The 21,968-nt window shown below is 35.9% G+C and overlaps 1 protein-coding gene across 1 annotated transcript; it reads right to left on the bottom strand.

The window, feature by feature from the left end:
- Nucleotides 1-1,444: 1,444 nt before the first annotated feature.
- On the bottom strand, nt 1,445-18,462 carry LOC147396406 (DEAD-box ATP-dependent RNA helicase 18-like). The gene is made up of 11 exons (XM_086450556.1): nt 17,746-18,462; nt 11,117-11,353; nt 10,112-10,372; nt 6,088-6,167; nt 5,876-5,981; nt 5,641-5,754; nt 4,653-4,751; nt 4,475-4,564; nt 2,478-2,584; nt 2,263-2,406; nt 1,445-2,014 (listed from the first exon to the last, which is right to left on the bottom strand). The coding sequence occupies exons 1-11, from the start codon at nt 18,064-18,066 to the stop codon at nt 1,744-1,746; spliced, it is 1,830 nt and encodes a 609-aa protein (XP_086306682.1). The 5' UTR covers nt 18,067-18,462; the 3' UTR covers nt 1,445-1,743.
- Between the last annotated feature and the right edge of the window lie 3,506 nt (nt 18,463-21,968).

The raw sequence follows: 21,968 nt of genomic DNA, 5'->3' as shown, positions 1-21,968 counted from the left end.
CTTTTGATGGGATTAGAAATTTTAAAATGAGCTGATTTTTTGTGAGGGTGAGCTATTTTTTGTGAGGATGATCGCTCACCCTCACAAAAAAATCAGTCCAATCTGAAACTTTTAACCCACATAGGATAAATTTTTGCTCCCAATGTTGGTTGCCGATCTTGGCTCTACATATATAGGGACATGTTTGGGGATATCTAAAACTAACAACTAGTTTACACAAGCACCTAGATGTCGTCCATTTTTTCAATGTTTTCTACAATACTATCAGATGTCTTTGGATATTTTAAACTTGATGGCATCTGAGAAATGTAAAAATAATTGTCACTTGTAGATGTCTCATGAACGCTACCAATAATAGGGTCCCGTTTGACAACCAACGTGGGAGCCAAAATTTATCTTATTTAAGTTAAAAGATTTGGTTTGGGCTAGTTTTTGGTGAGGATGATCTCTATGGTGAGGAGATCATCCTCACAAAAAATCAGCCCAATCTAAGACTTCTAACCCCATCAAAAGTGGTTTATAAGTTGAAGAATTGTGAATCGCTATTTTTATTGTTAATTTGTAAATCACTTTTGATGGGGGTAAAAGTTTTAGAATGGGCTGATTTTTTTTTTTTTTTTTTTTTTTTTTTGAGGAACCTGTCTCTATGGTGAGAAGATAATCTGCACAAAAAATCAGCTCAATCCGTTAATAAATAAAAAGTTTCTTAAATGGACTATCAAGCTACTACCTAAAATTCAATGACTATTTAGAAAGAAATCCCTCCGTCATGGTCCCTTAAATAATTTTTCTTTCTCTGTTTCTACTTGTAAAAAATAGAACCATCTTTCATTGATTTTCATCCAAAAATGGAAAAAAAAAAAAAAAAAAAATTTGAAAAAATCTTAATTTTGTACATACATTTTTAAAATACTTGAAAATGACTTCTTCCTTCTCAATCCTTTACTCTAGAATGGAATCTCCGAAACTCAATTGGTATGTTGAAATTCCATTTTTTTGAATGAAAATGGTGAGTTTGAGCAGTTAAGGCACATTCGGTGTTTCAATCGTGAGAAATATGGGGAGGGAGGTTCAAAGACTGATTAGAAATAAAAGTATCACTAAATGGACTATTAAGAGAAGCCGTAAAACTTATGGACTAATTAGAAAGAAATCCCTCCAAAGAATCCAACCATGGGCGAGAATCCAATCCTAATCTCTAGTGTAAAATTTATCTCTTGTTCAACCTCAAATGTGTAATTAGGTAATTCTTTTAAGGGTAAATTAGACTTTGACCTCCTATAGTTTTGCATAATTCCATTTTGACCTAATATTTTTTATAGTTGCATTTAGCCCTCGCCTTTCAGTTTTCACTGACATGGTGAATATTTAGACGTTATTTTACTATTTTAACCTCTTATTTTATGTTATTTTTATTAGAAAAATAAATTTAAAAAAAAAATAATAATTAAAATCCTCCCGCTTAGACATTCATTGAACTCATTTTTTCACAGGTATATTTTTGTTATACATATGAGTGGCGTAGATACGGCCACTAGCGACAGCTGCTGTAAGACCAATAGTTAAAATCCAACATTTGAAAGTGAGTTTGCCCCCAAAAAAGCAGAGTTCCTTTTCACCCCCAAAAAGCTAACTTCAGAAGAATAACCCAACATTTGTTCGACGATTGTTCTCTCCTCTTTAGCTCGGTAGAACCATTAAAACTGAGTTTGCCTCACAGCACAATCCAGTGAAATCATGTTCTCAAAGAAAATCTTCAGTGCCTGTGAGCTTTGCAAATTCAGTTTCATCAATAGTTCCCTTCTTCAGCTTTTTCAGTAAGCGGTAGTCTCTCTCCAACTCATCTTCGTCTTCAATTGTCTGAGCAGCCCGCCTCTGCTTAGCCGTTTTCTTCCTTGTGATAGTCGCCGCAGCATTTGGATATGCCTTGGGTTTATGGAGTTTTGGTTCTCGGTTCTCTGCTGCTTTCTTTGCTTTCAAGTTCTTCTGTCTTTGTTTCTCACGAGCTTTATCTCTAGTAGTAAGAATTATCATCCAGTTAAGTAGAGGCCCTACATGTCATAATGAGCTATAAAACATATCTTTGGGTTAAGGCTTTGATAATGATGCTGAGGTCGAGACCAAATCTTATAGGTATAATAGATGGAATAGTGGGTCTCCTTGGCTACATGTGCTGCCATGTCGACTGACCTTAGGGTCAAGCCAGTGGCCACATTATTTTCTCTCAAAATACAGCAAAAAGATCAAGAAACAGTTTATTACCTGTACTTGATTTCAGATACATTGATATCTTCAACTGGAACAAAACCATTGGTAGACAGCCTGTGTTGCTTCACCTCGGACATTGATGGGAGCTGCAATAGGCCATATCCCATGGCCAACTTCCCAATCTCAAGTTCTTTCCATCTACAAAACACTAGATGTAAGGGAATAGAATATTTTCATAGAATGTTTTGAGAATAAGGACTAAAATTTACCTGAAAATGTAAGAGCAATGGTGCTCTTTGTATGCACGGATGAATGAAACAAATGCCCTGAGTCCCTTCTCCATTACATCGCGGTCCCTCTTTGCCGCAGATCGTATCTGACAGTCCAAATTCGCCCAAACTAAAATGATGTTAAAATTAATAGTATTTTCACCAGTAGATAACATTATGCAAGGCAAAACAAAATCATAAAACTCCATGGTTTTAAAACTCATCAAGCCAACTCGAAAATCTGCCAGGTCCAAGTGTAGTGATAGAATGATTTGAGTTTCCAAAGGAGTGCAACTTTTTTGGGTAAGTGCAACTATATCAATGGATTGCAAGGGTTTTTTAAGTGGGAGTGAAATAGGCATTAAGGGATATGCAACTGGTCAGTCTTTATTTTAATCTCAATCAAAAACAAAACAAACAAACAAACAAATTCTTAAGTCTTAACAAAAATTTCGAAAGAAAAACAGTTTTAAGGCCATGAAATAGAATTCCTAAATGCCAATGCTATCATTATACCAATCCAAAAGATAAGTTTCAACAGATCGGGTCCCTATCATCCACATGCAATCTGATCCTAGTTTGCTTCTCAATCAATGCACCCTCCACGCTCTAATAGATGTCATCGAACTAAATAAATAATAGTTGGACTCTTATTCTCTGAAAAGAAAAGTTGACACTCCGAAATGCTCCATGTATGGCATAACCCTTGATTTATTCAAAATATAATTTACCTTTTCTTCTCTATGGGATAAGAACAGTGAAAGATGTAGTGGCTCAACAATTTCCTTTGCCAGTTGTTCATATTCTTCAGACATAGATTCTTCTTCTAATGATGTCTCACACTCGTCAATCTCACTCTCTATGAGGTCATGGATTTCTTCCTCGATTTCCTCATTTCTCACCTTGGGTTCAGGCTCATGGAGTTCGATCCCATATGTTTCAATGTTTCATTATCCCAGTTCGTTGCACTGCAATTTATAGTGTCAAAGACTGTTGCACTTGTAACATAAGTTATGGTGTTTGAGCTCTTTAATTTGTTGTTCACGTAGTTGCTTGCGCTCTTCACTTTCATGTATAATATGGCCACGGACATAGCAATAGTATGCTTGAGAGTGGCACATTCAACTTACTTATCCCTCTCGACATGATTTGCTAATTTTTGTATTTTTTGAACCTAGGCTTTAATACCAAGTTGAATGCCCAACATTAATTCTGTAAATTTTATTCAAAAGCCATCTCAAATAACATAAAAATGTTTTTAAATACTAAAACAAAATCTTAAAGAGCATAATACAAAACTTCCCTCATCTTAAAAGAAAAAATAACAAAAAAAAAAACCCTAATTTTCATATGTTTATCTCCCTTAAATTTTCAACTCGTATAAACTTAATAAAAAGACAGACTTACGTTACCAAACTACCCCAAACATTTATACTAAGACCATGGTTTAATAAAACTTCAAATAAGCCCAAAATACCACTACCAATACCAATGCTAATCACTAACATGGATCCTTTTGAACATAAAACTAAATTAAATATAAAGTCAAAAACATAAAATAAGCCCAAAATATCATTCCTAATCACTAAAATGGATTCTTCTGAACATAAAACTAAATTAAATATAAAATCTAATGAGCCGATGGAAAAGGCTCATGATCTCTAATGTCCCATCATTGCCTTAGAGGTGCGCTAAGTTAAGCCCATATATCTTTGGGCATGTAACTCATAACACAAGGTGTGTGTCTTGATATAATTTTTTACTACAAAGAACATACTTATATTGGATTGAGCATAAATACAGAAAAAGTGAAAAGCATGGCCGACATCGACAAATATTTCCATTGATTATCTTTTATCGATTAAAATGAAGACTCTTGATATAATCAAGAAGGCAAAGAACAAAACAAAAGATGGACAAATTTAGCATAAAAGTCTGCATATGCCAGCAAAAAATATTATAGCACTTATGTTATCATGGTAAGGACATATACTTGCCTCAGGAACAATATCAGGAACATCATCAGAACATTTCTTCTCTTGAAGGGGGACCATTCTTATATGCAGGAACTCTACATAAGCTTCTTCCTTTACAGAAGAGTAACACAATGTATTAACCCTATGTACAAAAACATAGATGATACGTTTGCACGTGATGTAGACGTGAGAAGCAAACCTTCGGTAGGAGAAAAACAATAGCACTTCCTGATCTGCCCAATCGTGCAGTCCGGCCAACTCTATGTACAAAAACATTTGGATCTTGGGGGGGATCATACTGCACAAGAAATAAATAAATGAATGCCCCTTTCTTAATTGTCAAAACCTGGAGCATGTTTTCTATCAAGAATGTGATTGTGATTTGAGTTCTATTAGAAGGTCCATGGGAGTAATTTGGAGGCTTAGGAGTAGGGCTGCTGTTTTCTGTTGTAATCTCACCTCAATTCCTTTTTCTCCTCTAATAAAATTTTAACTTATTTTTTTAAAATGATATTGCCACACCAACTTTTACTAGTGCCACACCAATTCCTATGTAAATCACCAAAGAATTGCACACAGTTGGTCTGGCATTAGCAAAAGTTGGTGTGGCAATAGTAACTCTAAAAAAACAGGGTCCGCGGGATGGGAAAGCATAAAGAATTATGCAATTAAAGCTAACATTTCTGAGGATGAGGATCCAAATACTAGAAGCTGAGAAACATCTTAAGAGGCAGAAATGCATAAATTATTTATTTCACAATTCCATAATTCCATTATTGACAACTGAAATGAGCAGATGAAGTATAGCAGCCATAAGCATACCAACAGAGCCAATTCCCAACTAGTCCTTCAAAGCGACTGGCAGCAGAAAGCAGTGTAAACGAAAAGAAAAAAAAATGAATGATTTTCCAAGTAGTTGTTATCTTACATATCCATTACTCAATCATGTACATGTTTCCACTTCGGCTAATAGCAAATAAACACAAGTTTTCTGTTTGTTGTTTGACACAAGAATGAAATATTAAATTTCCCTAAAAGATCAAATTCCAATACGACTGTAAAACTCATAATTTATACTAGGACTCTTAATGTGACTAAAACATGAAATATCTATAAACTATGGCTCTTACTTTTTCATTCAAAAAGTAAAAATTGAAAGCATCTAGGTGCCAGTCAATAGAATCTACCTGCACAATCCAATCGACACCTGGAATGTCAAGTCCCCGTGCTGCTACGTCAGTGCATAATAGAGTACCACTTGAAAGTGCTGTAAAAGATGCCAATGCTTTCTCCCTTGCAATCTGTTGGAGAAAAAGATATACATGAGTCAGAATGGACATTCATGTGGGTAAAAGAAACAATTAGTTCTATTAACTGAAAAGCTTAGATATTCCTCAAGTGAAACGTGCTTGAAAGATTTACCTGCTTCATCCTCCCATGAAGAGGAATTATGGGGGAACCTTTGAGAGCAGCAAGCCTCGGAAGAACAATTCCCCAGTAATCAACAGAAGCACATGTCATAAAGTAGCTGTAATGAAGAAATTAGATTTAAAGTGTCAGTAGACTAAATCATATACTTCCTTCTATAGGCAGATAAATAATCCAAACCCCAGAATGCCAGCCACAAAACCTACATGATAATCTTTTGTGACATGTTCTTTGTTAAGAAATCGACAAGTTGTGATGGCTTCTTGTCCGCTTCACATTCCAAATACTTCAAGATCAAACAGAAATTAAAATTATTTTCAAATGACAAGCGTTGGGAAAAAATTGTCAAAACACTGATGACAAGTTGATTTAGCAATCAAAATGACAGGACGGTGCAGCAATAAATTTTGAGAAACAGCTGGCATAACTAATATATATATAAATAATAGGATGATATGCATATATAAGTAAATGAGGGGCTGAGCTTTAATACATGGTCTTGATGTACACCATGATTCACCCTAACAATGTAAGGGATGCTTTGGGAAATTTGATAACTGCTTTTTAAGAAATGATTGTATCATTTTCCAAAACTTAGTTTGGTGCAATTTACTCAAGTTTCTAACACAAACAAACTCCAAAAATTTTATCCCATATTCATCCAAGTTTTAACCGCCCAAGCTGCAATCATCTTCCATACAATTATTTATTTGCAAGCAGCTGTTGTAAATGTGAGGCTCTTTGTGGGTATTTTGTCATTGTTTTATATTAGGGGCATGTGTAGAGGAAATTCCATGTTACCTCTGACAACTCAGCTCCTATGTATCGTTATGTGCTCCTTGCTTCCTCAATCGAGTGGTGATACCGGTGTGATACCTGCCAAAATCCTCCGACGATCAAGTTAGCTCTTCACAAGAAATAATGGTCAAGAATAACTCTTAGACACTCCAAGATTCTGAACCCCTCCCTCTTGGTCTCCTTCTCTATTTATAGATCTTCTCGACTTAGAAAGCCCCTTAAGAACCCTGATCTCCAGGGATCTTCATAAGGAATGCCTTACCTTTAGGGGAAGTAACCAAGAAAAGAAGATATTTGCATTGATCTCATTATCCCTCTCCGAAATTCCTGGGATCTTCCCTATAATTAAGGGATTTCGATTGATTTGGTGGTAATCCGCAATTCTACCCTGCTCGGTCTTATATATTGAGCAGGTTTAATGTTGTGCTCTGCCCTTCAGCCGGCTTGGGTTGCCACAGGTACCACTTTGTGCCGAGTAGAGCTACTTTGCTCAAACCTTCTACTAGGTTTGTATCTGGACACATGTTGGGTCCAAATGCCTAACCATTTTAACCCTTTACAATTACCCCCTCGAGATGAAACTAATCTTTAGCCGCCGTCACAAGAAACGGTACCTAGACATCATTAAATGACACGTTTTTTTATTCATCATTGTGCCGTTTCACTTCAAGTCCTATCGTAATGACGAATTACCGTTTCAAATTTCAAACTGTGCAATCAATTGGGTTCTACCAACTCCTAATCTGACACGCGTCCCACTAAATTATTCCTTGTTGTTCACGACCTTTGGCTATAAATAAGAGGGTCTTCTGGATTCAAATACCTTTTCCTATATGTTTTTTTACTTTCTTACTGCTCTAAAACTTCGAAGCATCCAAGCCTCTTCGTCCCTGCATCTCAATCCTTCTTCCTTCCTCTTTGAATTTCTTCGAGGTAACAATCCTCTCATTTTCTTCACTTTTTTATTCTAAAATGATGTCTAACATCGTAGCCACCCTTCGCAAGACCTATTCCATCCCCAAAGAGGTCAAAATCAGGCTCTGTGGGGATTTCAGTGATCATCGTCCAGGGGAGATCGTGGTCTATGTAGGTCAGATCGATGTTGGCATGTGTTTTCCACTGTCTCCTTTCCTTAGGGAGGTCCTGAGCTAACGCAATAGGGCTCTAGGGCAAATGTCTGGTAATTTCTACAAACTGGTGGGGGCTGTTCAGATGATGGATGTCTCTCCCACCGAATTCCTCTTCAAATACAACCTCAAATACATCTCCCGTGACACAAGGTATTACTCCATGTCCTCAAAACCTGGGGGTAATGCCCAAGTGACCCTCCCTACTTCTGACAAGGGCTGGTTTATTGACCTCCTGATCATCTTTGGGGAATGGGAATTTGGGGTTGGACTGGTGAAGGAAGGGTACAGGGTCTTTAAGGCCTTGCAAGGTAACTACTTCACAACCCTAGCTGAGAACTCATTCTTGAAAAGACTGGCTAAAATCTCTTGGGATGTTTCAGAACGATTTGTCATTGCTGTTACCGAGTCTAGGAAAACCCAACGAACTGAGGAGAGAATTAAGGACAACAGGAAGAAGAATAATCGAGAAAGCTCAAAGAGGGCAGAACAGATACTGATTTCTCTGCGATTCAAGGCAGAGTAAGATCACTGGACCTACAAAGGGGGGCTCAACTCTGTGTTTTGCCACTCAGGATAGAGCAAGGTCACTAAAATCCTAACCCACAAGAGGGCCCAACTATGTGCTCTGCCACTCAGGATAGAACAAGGTTACAAAAACCCTGACCCACAAAAGGGCCCAACTTTGTACTCTGCCACTCAAGACAGAACAAGCTCAAAAAGACCCTAACCCACAAAAAGGTCCGACTCTGTGCTCTACCACTCAGGGCAAAGCAAGATCACAAAGACCCTAACCCATAAAAAGGCCCAACTTAACGATATGGTTCAAAAACAAAGCTCAACTTTTTCCCAGTTCAAACCAAGCTTGCCACTATTTAACTCTGCTATATTCTGAAACATTTTTCTCAAAACTAAGTCTCCCACTTGAAAACACCTTTCCCTAACCTTCTTGGCATAATATTTTTGTAGCTTGGAATGATAAGCTTCTAGTCTGACACAACTTCTCTCTTTTCTTCTAGGAGCTCTAGTTTCATTATCAGCTACCTGTTGTTCTGCCCTGCTGTTACGACGTGGATCCTGGTTGTGGGAAAATCATTCTCTGTAGGGATTACTGTCTCCATTCCGTAAGCCATGGCTAACAAAGAGACCCCTGTGGAGACCCTAATGGTAGTCTTGTATGCCCATATTACGTTGTGCAGAACAAAGGTCCATTTTTCCTTGGATTCATTTAGCCTCTTGTTTAGTATATCGACCAGAACTTTATTTGTAGCTTCTGCCTGGCCATAGAAGGTCTGCCTGATCCCATGCTCTACATAGAAAACTCCAGTCTGACTTATTGAAAATTGTTTTCCATTGTCAGACGTGATGGTGTGAGAAACCCTAAACCTGCATATGTTATACTCCTAGAAAAACTTCATCACTTCTTGTTCCCTGATCTGAGCTAATGGAACCGCTTCAACCCACTTGGTGAAATAGTTTGTTACCACAAGGAGGAAAATTTGGTGCCTTATTTAATGATATTAATCTAGAATAGCTCATTCTATTTAACTACGGGTAGGGAGGGAAAGAAAGAAAAGAAGAAAGAGAGTAAAAGAATTAAAAGGAACTTCTTAATCTACTAAAACCTAAAATTCCACTACCAGCACGAGCTTCTACACAAGCTTTTACATTAAGTTCTTAATCTACATAAAGTGCACACCTCACAATGCACTAAAAACATGACGCATAAGACATTAGCCTTTCTCAAACCATCACGAGCTTTACATTTATTTACAAAAGGCAAGGGCATTTTGAGTAAGCCCTACTCGAACACAAACCTAGAGGTATAAGCATAATCCCACTCAAAAGAATCAAAACACCATCTAAAGTAGCATGGGAAGAACGTGTGGACTCATATTACAACTCTTGTTTTTATTATAATTTGATCACTTATGTATATTTTATTGTTTGATCATTTCTCAAAATATCCACAGTGACTAAGTAAAGGCATACAGTGAAACATATGTTTTCTCTTTAAAATAGCATAGAGATGATGATATAAGTCAATTATGAGAAAAGAGGCATGAAGCCATAGTGATTTTACCAAAATGACCGTGATAAAGCAAAGGATGTTGCAAAGAATGATGAATATTCAAACCACACAAAAAAACCAAGCAAATAAATTCCATTTGTCGCAATAAACTGGTAATAGAGCTAACTCTGTCAAAGTAGAAAATAACGCATCCAAAAGCCCAAGAAAATGCATATTTCAATTTGATAGACACAAGCTAGAAATGCAGAGTTAACAAAAGACAGTGACAGATACCTCAATATGAAGGCCCAGAGGTGTTTTAGACGGGCCAAATTGTTGTGAGGATGCCAAATCATCTTGTATTTTCACTTCTGTTCGAACTTCAACCCTCACAGGATTCCTCAATCCTGCTTTAGAGAGCTCTTCAACTGCCTCAGTTTGAGTTGCTGAGAAAAGACCAGTTCTTCGAAGCTTCGGCAGGCGACATATAATTGAATTTATCTGCTTTTGAAACCCCATTTCCAAGAGCCTGTCAGCCTCGTCTAAAATCAAAACCTGTTCCAGCCAACAATATAAAAGACAACATGAATTGGATTTAGAAATACTACGTATAAAGATATAATTAGTACCCCAATGATGCAAAGTTTGCAACATCAATGTTACCAATCAATATAAAAAATAACCAAAATAATGTATAATGTGCTCCAGATGAAGAGAAACCATTTAAATTTTGCTCCATTTGTTTTAAGGGAATGTAAATTTCCCATGACACGAGAAATTTCGGTGCTTGTTTCGTGAAACACTAAATTCATTGATAAAAAATAATTTAAAAAAAAAACTGCACATCAAAGATCCTAAACTGGGAAATCATTTAAAATATGGTCTGTTGCTTTTCTAGGAAAATTGTAAAACCACTTTCCACCTATCTCCCTGTTTCCCCTCTTTCTTTGACTCACACCATCACCACCACTGCAGTAATCACCTACCACTGCTGCCAACACCACTACCGCACCACTACCACAGTAATCACCTTCCACTGCTGCCAACGCGAAGCCAATGCTGCCAACACCACTACCGCACCACCTCCATGCCAAAGATACAATTTGAAATATTTATAATATAAGCTAACTAGATAGGTTATGCTATTTGGATTGCTTGGCATAAAAAAATTAATCTAAAAACATATAGTTTTATAGTAAGTTTTATGTGAAACAACTACAAAATTTTCTGAATATTCCATGACTAAACCAAGTTCCCAAATATTTCGTAAAAAATAAATTCGAAAAACTAAATAAATACCTCAAGATTACGAAAATCTAAGATATCCATCCGATCCATTACGTCAGAAAGCCTCCCAGGTGTGCCTATTAGTAAATTTGCTCCTTCCTCCTCTATTTTCTTCATGTCAGCTTTTATGCCCAATCCCCCCACCACGAGCTTGGCCTTCACATTTGATAATGTTGAAATGAAAGGCAGTGCAACTTGGTATATTTGTGATGACAACTCTCTTGTTGGAGAGAGAATTATTCCCATTACCTACAGACAATGTGGACAACCATTTATGCAAACTATGTTAGCTACATATAAAAAAGTAACAAACTTTTTAAAAAAGAGAAGTAAAAAAATATGTTTATCAATATTCAAGACATGTAATCCCCAAAACAGAAATTGAAAAAGAAAATATAATTACATTTTTTTTTTTTTGATAAGTTAAAATTTTATTGATAGAAAAAATGGGGACGAGAAGGCCCCAAAATACAAGAACTTTTCAAAAGAGTCGGAAAAAAAACCACTAAACTGCCACCAAATTACAAATGTACCCTCATCTTACAATGAAGTCCTCAAAAACGGCCCCTTTAAATTCCTTGAAAAACATTCCCCCAAAAAATAGCAATTCCAAAATAGACAAAATGAGATCCTCTAGGGACAATTTTTCTCCTTCAAAAGTGGGTGTATTCCTCTCCTTCCCCAACCCCCAAAAGATAGCAAGGTGAAGGATGCTCCACAAGATCCGCTTCGAAGCTCTTAAAGAGAAACCCCAATTTGAAAGATGAAGATTGAAGGAAAAAAAAAACATAGAAAGGTCTAAGTGTGATTTCCATGAGCATCTCCATTGATATGTAACCAAGTCCTCTAGTTTCTTCGGACGACTGGAGTCGATTTTCAGATTTTAAGGGAGTGATTTTTTGGCAAGTCGGTCTTCTTGTGATGGGCACTATTGCTCATCATCGTGTGATTCGTTTAGGTTCTAAGGAGTTTGAGTTCAAAAGGAAGGTTCTACTCAATAGTGCTAGTTTTGTGATTCGTTATTTAAGGTTTCTGGGTGTCACCCTTTCCTCGGTTATTTCTCTCCTTTTTGATTGGAAATCCCCTTCCTTTTCTGGTAGGTTGAAAATTTTGTGGAAGTTAATTCCCTTTGCAATTTGCTAAGGTATATGGAAAGAGAAGAATATGCGCACATTTGTTGGTAAGGAAAGCACCACTTAAGAGTTAATCTTTAGTATTTTCGGTTTGTTATTTTGTAAGCAGTTTAAGGAGTTTAGCAGGGTTGGTTTTTAATGATTTTCTGTTTAGATGGGAAAATGTAATTAGGGGGTCATTGATGGATTTGTCTTTCTTGGAGGACTCCTTGTCCTCTTATCAATAAATTTTTCATTTATCAAAAAAAATATATCTTGATCTATTGTTTTATGTCTAACATCCAATTGAGCCATGGATCTTTTGGTACACTTATGATCAAATGCAACAGACATCAGCCAGTGATGACAATTGAGAAAGATAAAGGAATTCTTGATACTCTTGTTGCTATATAGAATAACTTCTCAATTGCATAAGGTTTTTTAATTTTTTTTTTTTTTAATAATTTCTTTGTTGAGATTCAGTAAGTTAAAATTGTTTTCAAGCTTGATTTTAACAAGAAATCACGACAGAAATTTTTATGGCAAATATCAATCAACCAAAAAAAAAAAAAGATTCGCAAGAGATGTCCCAATGGTTACCGAGTAATAGTAAATCTTTCATGGCAAAAAATTTGTAGTGTACCAAGCAGTGCCTAAATTTCCATTTTTTGGGTTCATCAACAAGACAAAAAACAAGGGTTTTAAGAGATTTTCATCCCTAAATACAAGTTGTACAAGAGAAGAAGATAATAAGAACACAATTCAGAGCAATTTAAGAGACGAACCTAGTGAGGTTTCGATTTCTCGAAAGATCTACGAAGGATCTCAATGAGGGGAATAACAAAAGCTAAGGTTTTTCCAAAACCAATGGCGGCATCGACAATACCGTCCTTGAAGTTGCAGAAAAGTGGGATCATTGCGGCTTAAACAAGAGTGCAGAATTCGAAACCAACTAGGGTTAGGGTATCGAGAATGAAAGTAGAGAGAAGAGGATTAAGGTTAGAGAAACGAAGGTTTGTTAAGGCTCTGTTGGAGAAGCCTGGGGAAGCCATGGACATGACGGTTTTGTTCTCTTTGTTTGAGTATTTTCTGTTTTATAGAGGGAAAATAACTTAAAGGTCCCTGGCAAAAGGTTTTTTATCTAATTAATACCTAACTTTGGGGGTTAGCTAAATAGTCCATTTAGTAAATCCCTCTTTTCTAATCGGTCCCTCAAACTCATTTTCCTCTTATTTTTCGAACGAAATTCCTAAACTAAACTAACCCTTCAACCATCACCGATTTTCACCAATAACCATTCAATTTTTGACAGAAAAATATGATTTAGAACTTGCATTCCAACATAAAATGGGGAAGAAGGGAGAAAAACTAATTTTTGTAGGGTTTTTTTAAGTATTTCAATGAGGTACGTTGTACTTAGTATTTTTTTATTAACATTCATCAAAGTTAGTTCATTTTGTTCGAAATCTTGTAATAATGTTGCTTTACCATGTTTTTTAAGGTTTGTTTAATGTATTTTACTCAAAAAATTTAAAAAGAAAAAGTTGAACTTTGGATTTACAATGTTGAGGTCAGTAATAATTATAACTAACCTCGACATTAATTTTATATAAAAATTGTGAAGTCGACAATAATATATATAATTGTTGAGTTCAATGTTTTTATATAAAATTATTGAGTTTGATGATAATTTAATTAAATTGCTGAATTCAACAATTTTATTTGAATTACAAAATTGTTGAGTTCGACAATAATTTAAAAAAATTGTCAAACTCGTCAATTATTTAGAAAAATTGTTGAATTCGATAATTCTTGTTTGAACTTCAGTTTGTTAATAATTTTCGAGTTTAACAATTATTTAACAAAAAAAATACCAAACTCGACAATATTTATCTAAAAGAAAACATCGTCAGATCACCGAAACATGACTCACTTTGTTTTTCCAAAGTCATGCTCCATCCAAACTATGGGTTGAAGCCTTCTCCACTGTCATGTTCTTGATAAATCACTTGCCTACTCCACTTCTTCAATATCAATCTCCATACGACATGCTTTATGGTAAGTCACCGGACTATTCATTCTTCCAAACCTTTGGTACATTTTGTTTTCCTTATCTTAAATCCTATGCTAAAAATAAACTTTCTCCAAAAAGTCTACCATGTGTTTTTATAGGTTACAGTAACATTCACAAAGGATTCGAGTGTCTCCACATTCCTTCCGGTAAGATTTATGGTTCTCGTCATGTTATTTTATATGAATCAATTTTTCCTTTTTTTGATTAAAAAAAAAAAACGTTTCCACTTCTATTGATGATGCTATTTTTTCTGATTTAGTTCAATCTGTCAGTCCTATATCTTCTCCTTCTTCAATTACTTTTCCATTATCACTAACCAATGCCAATACATCTTCCACAAAATCTACAACCTCTCTTTCTGAAATGGCTTTACCTGCCCCAACACCTTCTCAAAATGTCCCAACAACATCACCAGTTCCATTGACCATACCAATCTCTTCCAAGGGTACATCCACATCTTTTGAAAATTCAATCACCTTTTTTCCTCCTTCAACCTCACTTCCACCTGGTGGCACCCTATTTATCGACTTACGGTTTCACCTACACATTCATCTTTTTCAAATTCATCTAAACCATCTACCAATGTTCATCCCATGGTTACAAGATCCAAAGCATTTGGATGTCCTACTGCACGTCGTTCAACAACTAGGTTTGCCATATTATTTGGAAAGAATTTGATCTCCTGATCCGCGAAGAAACAACCTACTGTTGCAAGATAAAGTTCCGAAGCCGAGTACCGAGCACTCGCATCCACTGCCACTAAATTAACATGGATCTCATATTTATTTCTTGAACTTATAATCTTCAATTATTGGAAGCTCCACTTATTCTTTGTGACAAACAAAGTACCATTTATATGGCTCACAATCCAGTCCTTCATCAACGCTCCAAACACATTGACCTTGATTTACATTTTGTCCGAGAAAAAGTTAGTCATGGTGCCTTATATGTTCACTTTGTTTCAAGTGCCCTTCAACTAGCGGATATATTAACAAAGAGTCTTCCAAAGTCTTTATTCTTGGGAAATCGAATCAAGTTGAACATTACCCCTGCTCAACTTGAGGGGGGTAGTAGAGAACATGACTAAACTATGAGGCTGATGCGCATGTGTGTTGCTGCTACAAGAAGTTATGCAAGGACCGATTTGTACATAGAACTGTCAAGGACTGAGTTGGTGTGTTCCGCATTTGCCACATCATCACATGTAGTTAAGTATGATAGAAAACAAGCCATGTCACACTATAATTAGAGTAGTTGTGTAACTTCTAACACTTTTATGGTACATGGTTTGTCACATCATACAAGTATTTTTATGTAAACTCTATAAATGTTAATGGATGAAATCAGATTGAACAATTTTTGTCAATCTATCAAAACACCTCTCTCTCTCACACACTAAAACTATTAAGGATGGATGTAGGAGAGTGATAGAGAGATACAGATGGAAAAGGAGAAAGAGATGGGAATGGAGAAAGAGCAGGCGAGGGAGAGAGAGAAACGGCGAGTAAGTGATAAGGATAAAAAGGTTCAAGACACGGCTCATTTGAAAACATTCAAAAAAAAGATTTTATGACTTTCATACACGAGCTTCAAGACAAAGTTAAAAATCTAGAATATAAAGTTAATTCTCTAAAAATTACAGTAGTTGAATAGAATGAGATCATAAGTCAGTGCAAATTGAGGATACAGAAAATTCAAGTTGAGTAAGTTAACAATAAGGTAAAGATTCAAACCTTGTTTTGTAACTTGTTTTCATTCATGTTAAATGTAGTAAGTTATATAATTTTCTTTTCTATGTATAGAAAAAAGAAGATGATGAAGATGTCTAGGCAAGGGCAAGGAAATTTAGCACACCATTGGATAGTCCAATGGAGTATACCATACTCCAAGATGAAGATAAGGATGGTGATAATGGGAAGGGGAAGGATGACGATGATGGGAAGGGGGAGGATGAAGATAATGAGAATGGAAATGGGAAGGACGGTGGTGGTGATGTTGATGGAAAGGGGGAGGATGGTGATGGGGCTGAAAAAAGTCAAGCTAAGGATGGGGGGCTGAAGAGAATCAATGTGAGGGAGGAGATAGAGAGATTTTTGTCATAAAGCCCCCCAACCCACATTCTGTCATTCATATCATTGACTTGCGGCCCGGGAAAGGAGAACTGGGTAGCTTCTTCTTAACTAGGAAAAAGAGTTCCAATTCCCAGCATAGTTTATATTGGATCTCCTTGGTGGCAAGCACCAAAGCCAAAGAAACCTTTGGAAAAGGAAATGATCAATAAAGTGCATGAGTATTGGAACATTGAGAAACCAAGTTCATCAATGTAAGTTTCTAAACCAAGTTCATCAAGTTATTATATACTCTATTTATGTCAGTAACTAACTAATATGTTATCTATATAGGCCTATAATCGGGTACGTAGGTGATTACACAATCATCATTAGTACAGTGCAATCCTTGCGTAATAAGGGGTAGTCAAAGAAATTTGAAGAGTTTAACGATGAAGGATGCCTACTTGATGAAGTAAGTATATGTAACATAAAATATACAATTGCTTTAATATTTAAGGAAATATCTTATCATTTTTTTTAATTGATTTGAGCCGTGAGTGCATATTTATCCATGCTTAAAGAAAGGGAGAAAACATACCATGATGAATACAAGTGTTGTGAAAGTTAATTCCCTTTGTAATTTACTGGGGTATATGGAAAGAAAGGAATATGTGCACATTTGGTGGTAAGGAAAGCACCTCTTAGGAGTTAATCTTCAGTATTTTTGGCTTGTTGTTTTATTGGTGTGAGCAGTTTAAGGAGTTTAGCGGGTTGTTTTTTTATGATTTTATGTTTAGATGGGAATATGTAATTAGGGGGTGATTGATGGCTTTGTCTTTCTCGGAGGACTCCTTGCCCTCTTATAAATAAAATTTTCACTTATCAAAAAAAAAAATATATCTTGATATATTGTTTTATGTCTAACATCCAATTGAGCCATGGATCTTTTGGTACACTTATGATCAGAAGCAACAGACATCAGCCAGTGATGACAATTGAAAAAGATAATCAAAGGAATTCTTGATACTCATGTTGCTATATAGAAAATCTTCTCACTTGCACAAGGTTTTTTTTTTTTTTTTAATAATTTCTTTGTTGAGATTCAATCAGTTAAAATTGTTTTCAGGCTTGATTTTGACAAGAAATCACAAGAGAAATTTTTATTGCAAATATCAATCAACCGCACCAAAAAAAAAAAGATTCCCAAGAGATGTCCAAATATTACCGAGCAATAGTAAATCTTTCATGGCAAAAAAATTTTTGTGTACCAAGCAGTGCCTAAATTTCCATTTTTTGGATTCTTCAGCAAGACAAAAAACAAGGGTTTTAAGAGACTTTCATCCCTAAATCCAGTTTGAGAATAAGACAAGAAGAACACAATTCAGAGCAATTTCAGAGACGAACCTGGTGAGGTTTCGGTTTCTCTGAAGATCTGCGGAGGATCTCAACGAGGGGAATAACAAAAGCTAAGGTTTTTCCAGAACCAGTGGCAGCATCGACAGCAACGTCCTTGAAGCTGCAGAGAAGTGGAATCGTTGCGGCTTGAACAGGAGTGCAGAATTCGAAACCAGCTAGGGTTAGGGCATCGAGAATGGGCGCAGGGAGTGGAGGGTCAAGGTTAGAGAAACGAAGGTTAGTTAAGGCCCTGTTGGGGAAGTCTGTGGAAGCCATGGACATGACGGTTTCGTTCTCTGTTTGAGTATTTTCTGTGGAAGCCATGGACATGCTCTGCTTCTTCTAGCACGATTCAGGAGGCGAACAGGGGAGAAGATATATTTGGATTGAGAGAAGAGAAACTCAATTTCGTTCTTACTTTTTAGGCATAATTACCTCCGAAGCCTTTGGATAATCTCTGCAACTGCTTTGAATCTGTGACATTCTAAAATTGCGATTGGAGTTTGGAGATGATTTATTGAATTTGAAACTGGTTATTCTCGTAATGATTCTAAACCGAGTTGAGTCAAACTCGGTTTTGTCCATCTGCGAACTCAGCGTTATACACAAAGAAAAGTTATACAACTTCAGCTTGGCTTCTCCCCACCTCGAAGGAAATACCCTCATGGGGTCCTCACTCCTCAGCGAAGATGGGTACACTCTTCTTTCTCTCTATTTTGTAATCTAGGTATCTCTTAGTTTCGGTTTTCTTTTTCTTTTTCTTCGGATGCTTTGGGAACAGTTAGGAAGTCCTAAAGAGATATTTTTTCAATTGTATGGGTAAGAAGTTTCAAATGTGTTGATTTTTGGATTTTTCTTTTTCTTTTGATGTTTTAGGAACATCTTCTAAGAGGTCCTAAAAAGAGTTAAACATTGTGACAAGCATTTTTTTCAATCAAAAGTGATTTATAAAAATTAGGACGGTCCACGATTCTTCAACTTGTAAATTAGGATTAGAAATTTTAGAATAAGCTGATTTTTTGTGAGGATGATCTCTTCACCATAAAAATCAGTTCATTCCGAAACTTTTAACCTCTATTTTGATAAATGTTTAGCTCTTTTAAGGGCCTCCGAACATTTCCCATATGTATGTATATATACACACACACACACGTTGTCGTTGATTTCTCAACAAATTTTTTCACATCTAAGCATTAGTAAGTAACCCAGTTCTTCTGATTAGAAAATTATTTGAGGCAAATATCATCTATTTCAACTTCCCAAAAGAAGCCAATATTGTTATTGAGATTTGAAGGTTGAAGGTTAAAGAATGTAGAATCTTTGAGTTTGAAAATTAATTTGTTGATTAGCTTGGTTTAATTGGCTGGTCCCTTATTTTTCCTGAATTTTGTGGCAATTCATAAGAACATTTTTGTGAAAAACTTTCAGATGCCATGCCTCTAAAAGCTCTCTAATTGATTAACATATGCTAAAACTCAAGGTGTAAGTGTAACTAACCGAGTGAAAAGGGTAGTAAATAAGAAGAAGGTCCACTGTACTGTATTGTCAAAAAATATTTATACAACAAGTCAATTGTTGGGAATGGAAAAAAGTCACTCCATGTAGTCTTGGGCGGTAAATGACATAATTTCTCTCGCCATATGTGAAATTCACGTAAATTTCTTGTCTTTGGTTTTTTTCTCTCTTTCACTACTGATTGATTCTCTCGATAATGGTCAGTCGCCTTGATATTGATTTTCCAATTTTTAATGTTCCTATATGGTTGCCGAAATATCCAACCTTCACACATAGAAAGATGAAAACTCCTTTTTATTTTGATAAGGCATACATCTAAGTAACTAATCTTTAAGGATGACTCTCTGAAACCAAAAGTTCTCCCAAATCCTAATGAAGAATTAGACCCCTATTTGAACTGGATATCAATCTTAAAATTGAGGTAAAATATTGGTAATTCATTTTCAACTACCAAACATTATTACACACGGAATGTTTGTGTAAAATATGACTATATATATATATAACAATGATACCCACTTTGTGTTCTAGCATATCCAAAAAGACGCTTTTCACAACATGAGAATTGAGCTTATCACTTCCTTATTAAAGATTTAACACATCCAAACACTCTCTGAGGAGGAAAGAATATTAGAGTATTAGGAAAATAGATTAAAAAGGAATCTTAGCATCAAGAACATGAGAAGGCATATGATTAATGAAGCAACAAGACGTAAAAACATTTACCCCTCAAATATTTTTGGAACACTCGTATTCAACAGTAGAGCACAAGCAAACCTCTAAATATCTCTATTTTTCTTTCAACAACTTCATTTTTTTGACAAGTATGGATGTACAAAAATTTGATGCAAAATTCCATTTAATACAAGGTACGATTTTTTTTTTGGTAAGTAAAGGTAATTTTATTAAAAAAGGGAAGACACATTAGTCATAAATTGTTCTTGTTATATTATATTGTAAAATATACACATTTAGAACAAATCGTGATTTCAACATGGAAAGTATGATAAAATGTTAAAACTTGAGTTCAATCCTTCATGAGGTACAACTATGTCATCCTAAAGAAATACCTGAAACCTTAAAAACTTAGAATCTTGATCTTAGGAAGCATGAAAGATTTGTGGGTAAAGTCATGTACTTGACCATTACTAGGTCCAGCACCATCTTTGCAGTTGATGTTGTCAATCAAATTATGCAAACTCCACATTTTCCCCAGATGGAAACATGTGTAAGCATTCTAAAATATCTGAAAAGAGCACTGGGCAGAGAAATTTTGTGCAAATCAAATGGTCTACTCAAGATAGAAGGTTATTTGGATCTAATTGGGCTGGATCTTCTTCAAATAGAAGGTTAACTATTAGGTATTGTACCTTTGTTGGAATCCTAGTGACATGTATTCGCAATAAGCAAAGCATGGTTGATGTGGCTAACGTTGAATCTGAGTATAGGGCAACGTCTCATGCTGTGGTGCCCTCATATTATGGTTGAGGTCCATGATGATTGAGATGGGGTTTCACTTTGAAGAAGCTATAAAGCTATATTATGATAATCAGGAACAATTCATATAGAGGTTGTTATTCATTCATGTAGATAGGTACATTTGGGGGTTAGACATTGTTTATGTGAAATAAGGGTAAAATAAGTACTTTGGTTTCTATCACTTATACGTGGAACTTTTGTAATATTGATGAAGTTTTTAATGTGAAAGGAGATCAAGAGCCAGTATATATCCAGGAGAATGTGGCCCCTCTTTCATCACTTTTTTTTTTTGGCCCCCTTGATAGGTTTAAGTGTGGAGGCGGAATTTTGGTCCCAGCTCTGTTGTATTACCACAAGCAGACTTTACCAGCTCACTAAGGTGGCACCTTCAACTTAAGATCCTATGTTCTCATTTGTTCGTACATCTTGAAATCCTAGAAACTGCACCTTGCATCGTTTTTAAGTATCTGATTGTATATGGTGGAAGGCAGGGGCAGAGCTAGTAAGGCGCTGTAGTGGGGGCAATTGCCCCCAAAGAAATTTGAGACACCCTTATATTTTCAACTAATTACATGCCTCATTTGTCCCCACTCCCCCGCCTCTCTCCTCGTTTGGCCCCCTCTCAATTTTTTTTGTTGATTGACATTGCCTCTTGAGCAAACCTTCTCATATACTAATTGGAAATGACCTAAATATCCTTTTCTTCAACTTCTAACCAAAAACCTCTAAATTCCTCCTTAAAACCATTCATCTTCAAGTTCTTCAACTATACAATTAACCATAATTTGCCCCTACTACAAGAAAATCCTGGCTCCACCCCTGGTGGAAGTGCTAACCAAATGGGCTCAATCTCAGGGTTAGCTTAATGATAAAAACAAAACGATGTTTCCTTCCAAACAAGGGGTAAAAAAGAAAATAATGTTGTATTTAACACAAATGTTTTTTTTTTTTAAAGGTAGTTTTCCCCTCTTGTTCAATGCGTAATTGTTTTCCAAAATACAGACAACAAGTATTGTTTTCCTCCTCTCCTTCAACATATAATCTATGTTGGATAATGTCATTTCTATCTTCAGTCTGTTCACTAACTTCGAGAATATATGAGAGATTCCATAGTATTGATCTCTGCTTCTAATTAACAAAAGCTATATGGCCTTTCGTAGATTTTACAAACTTTTCTCTGGTTTCAGGTTGGTAGTTGGCTCCAACAGGTTAAACTTTTCCTTATTTTTATTTTTTAT

This window comes from Akebia trifoliata, chromosome 8 (assembly GCF_017979445.1).
Source record: "Akebia trifoliata isolate Shusen 1 chromosome 8, ASM1797944v1, whole genome shotgun sequence".
Taxonomy (NCBI): domain Eukaryota; kingdom Viridiplantae; phylum Streptophyta; class Magnoliopsida; order Ranunculales; family Lardizabalaceae; genus Akebia; species Akebia trifoliata.
The sequence above is the reverse complement of the archived record's forward strand: the minus strand, read 5'-3'. Positions and strand labels throughout refer to the sequence as shown.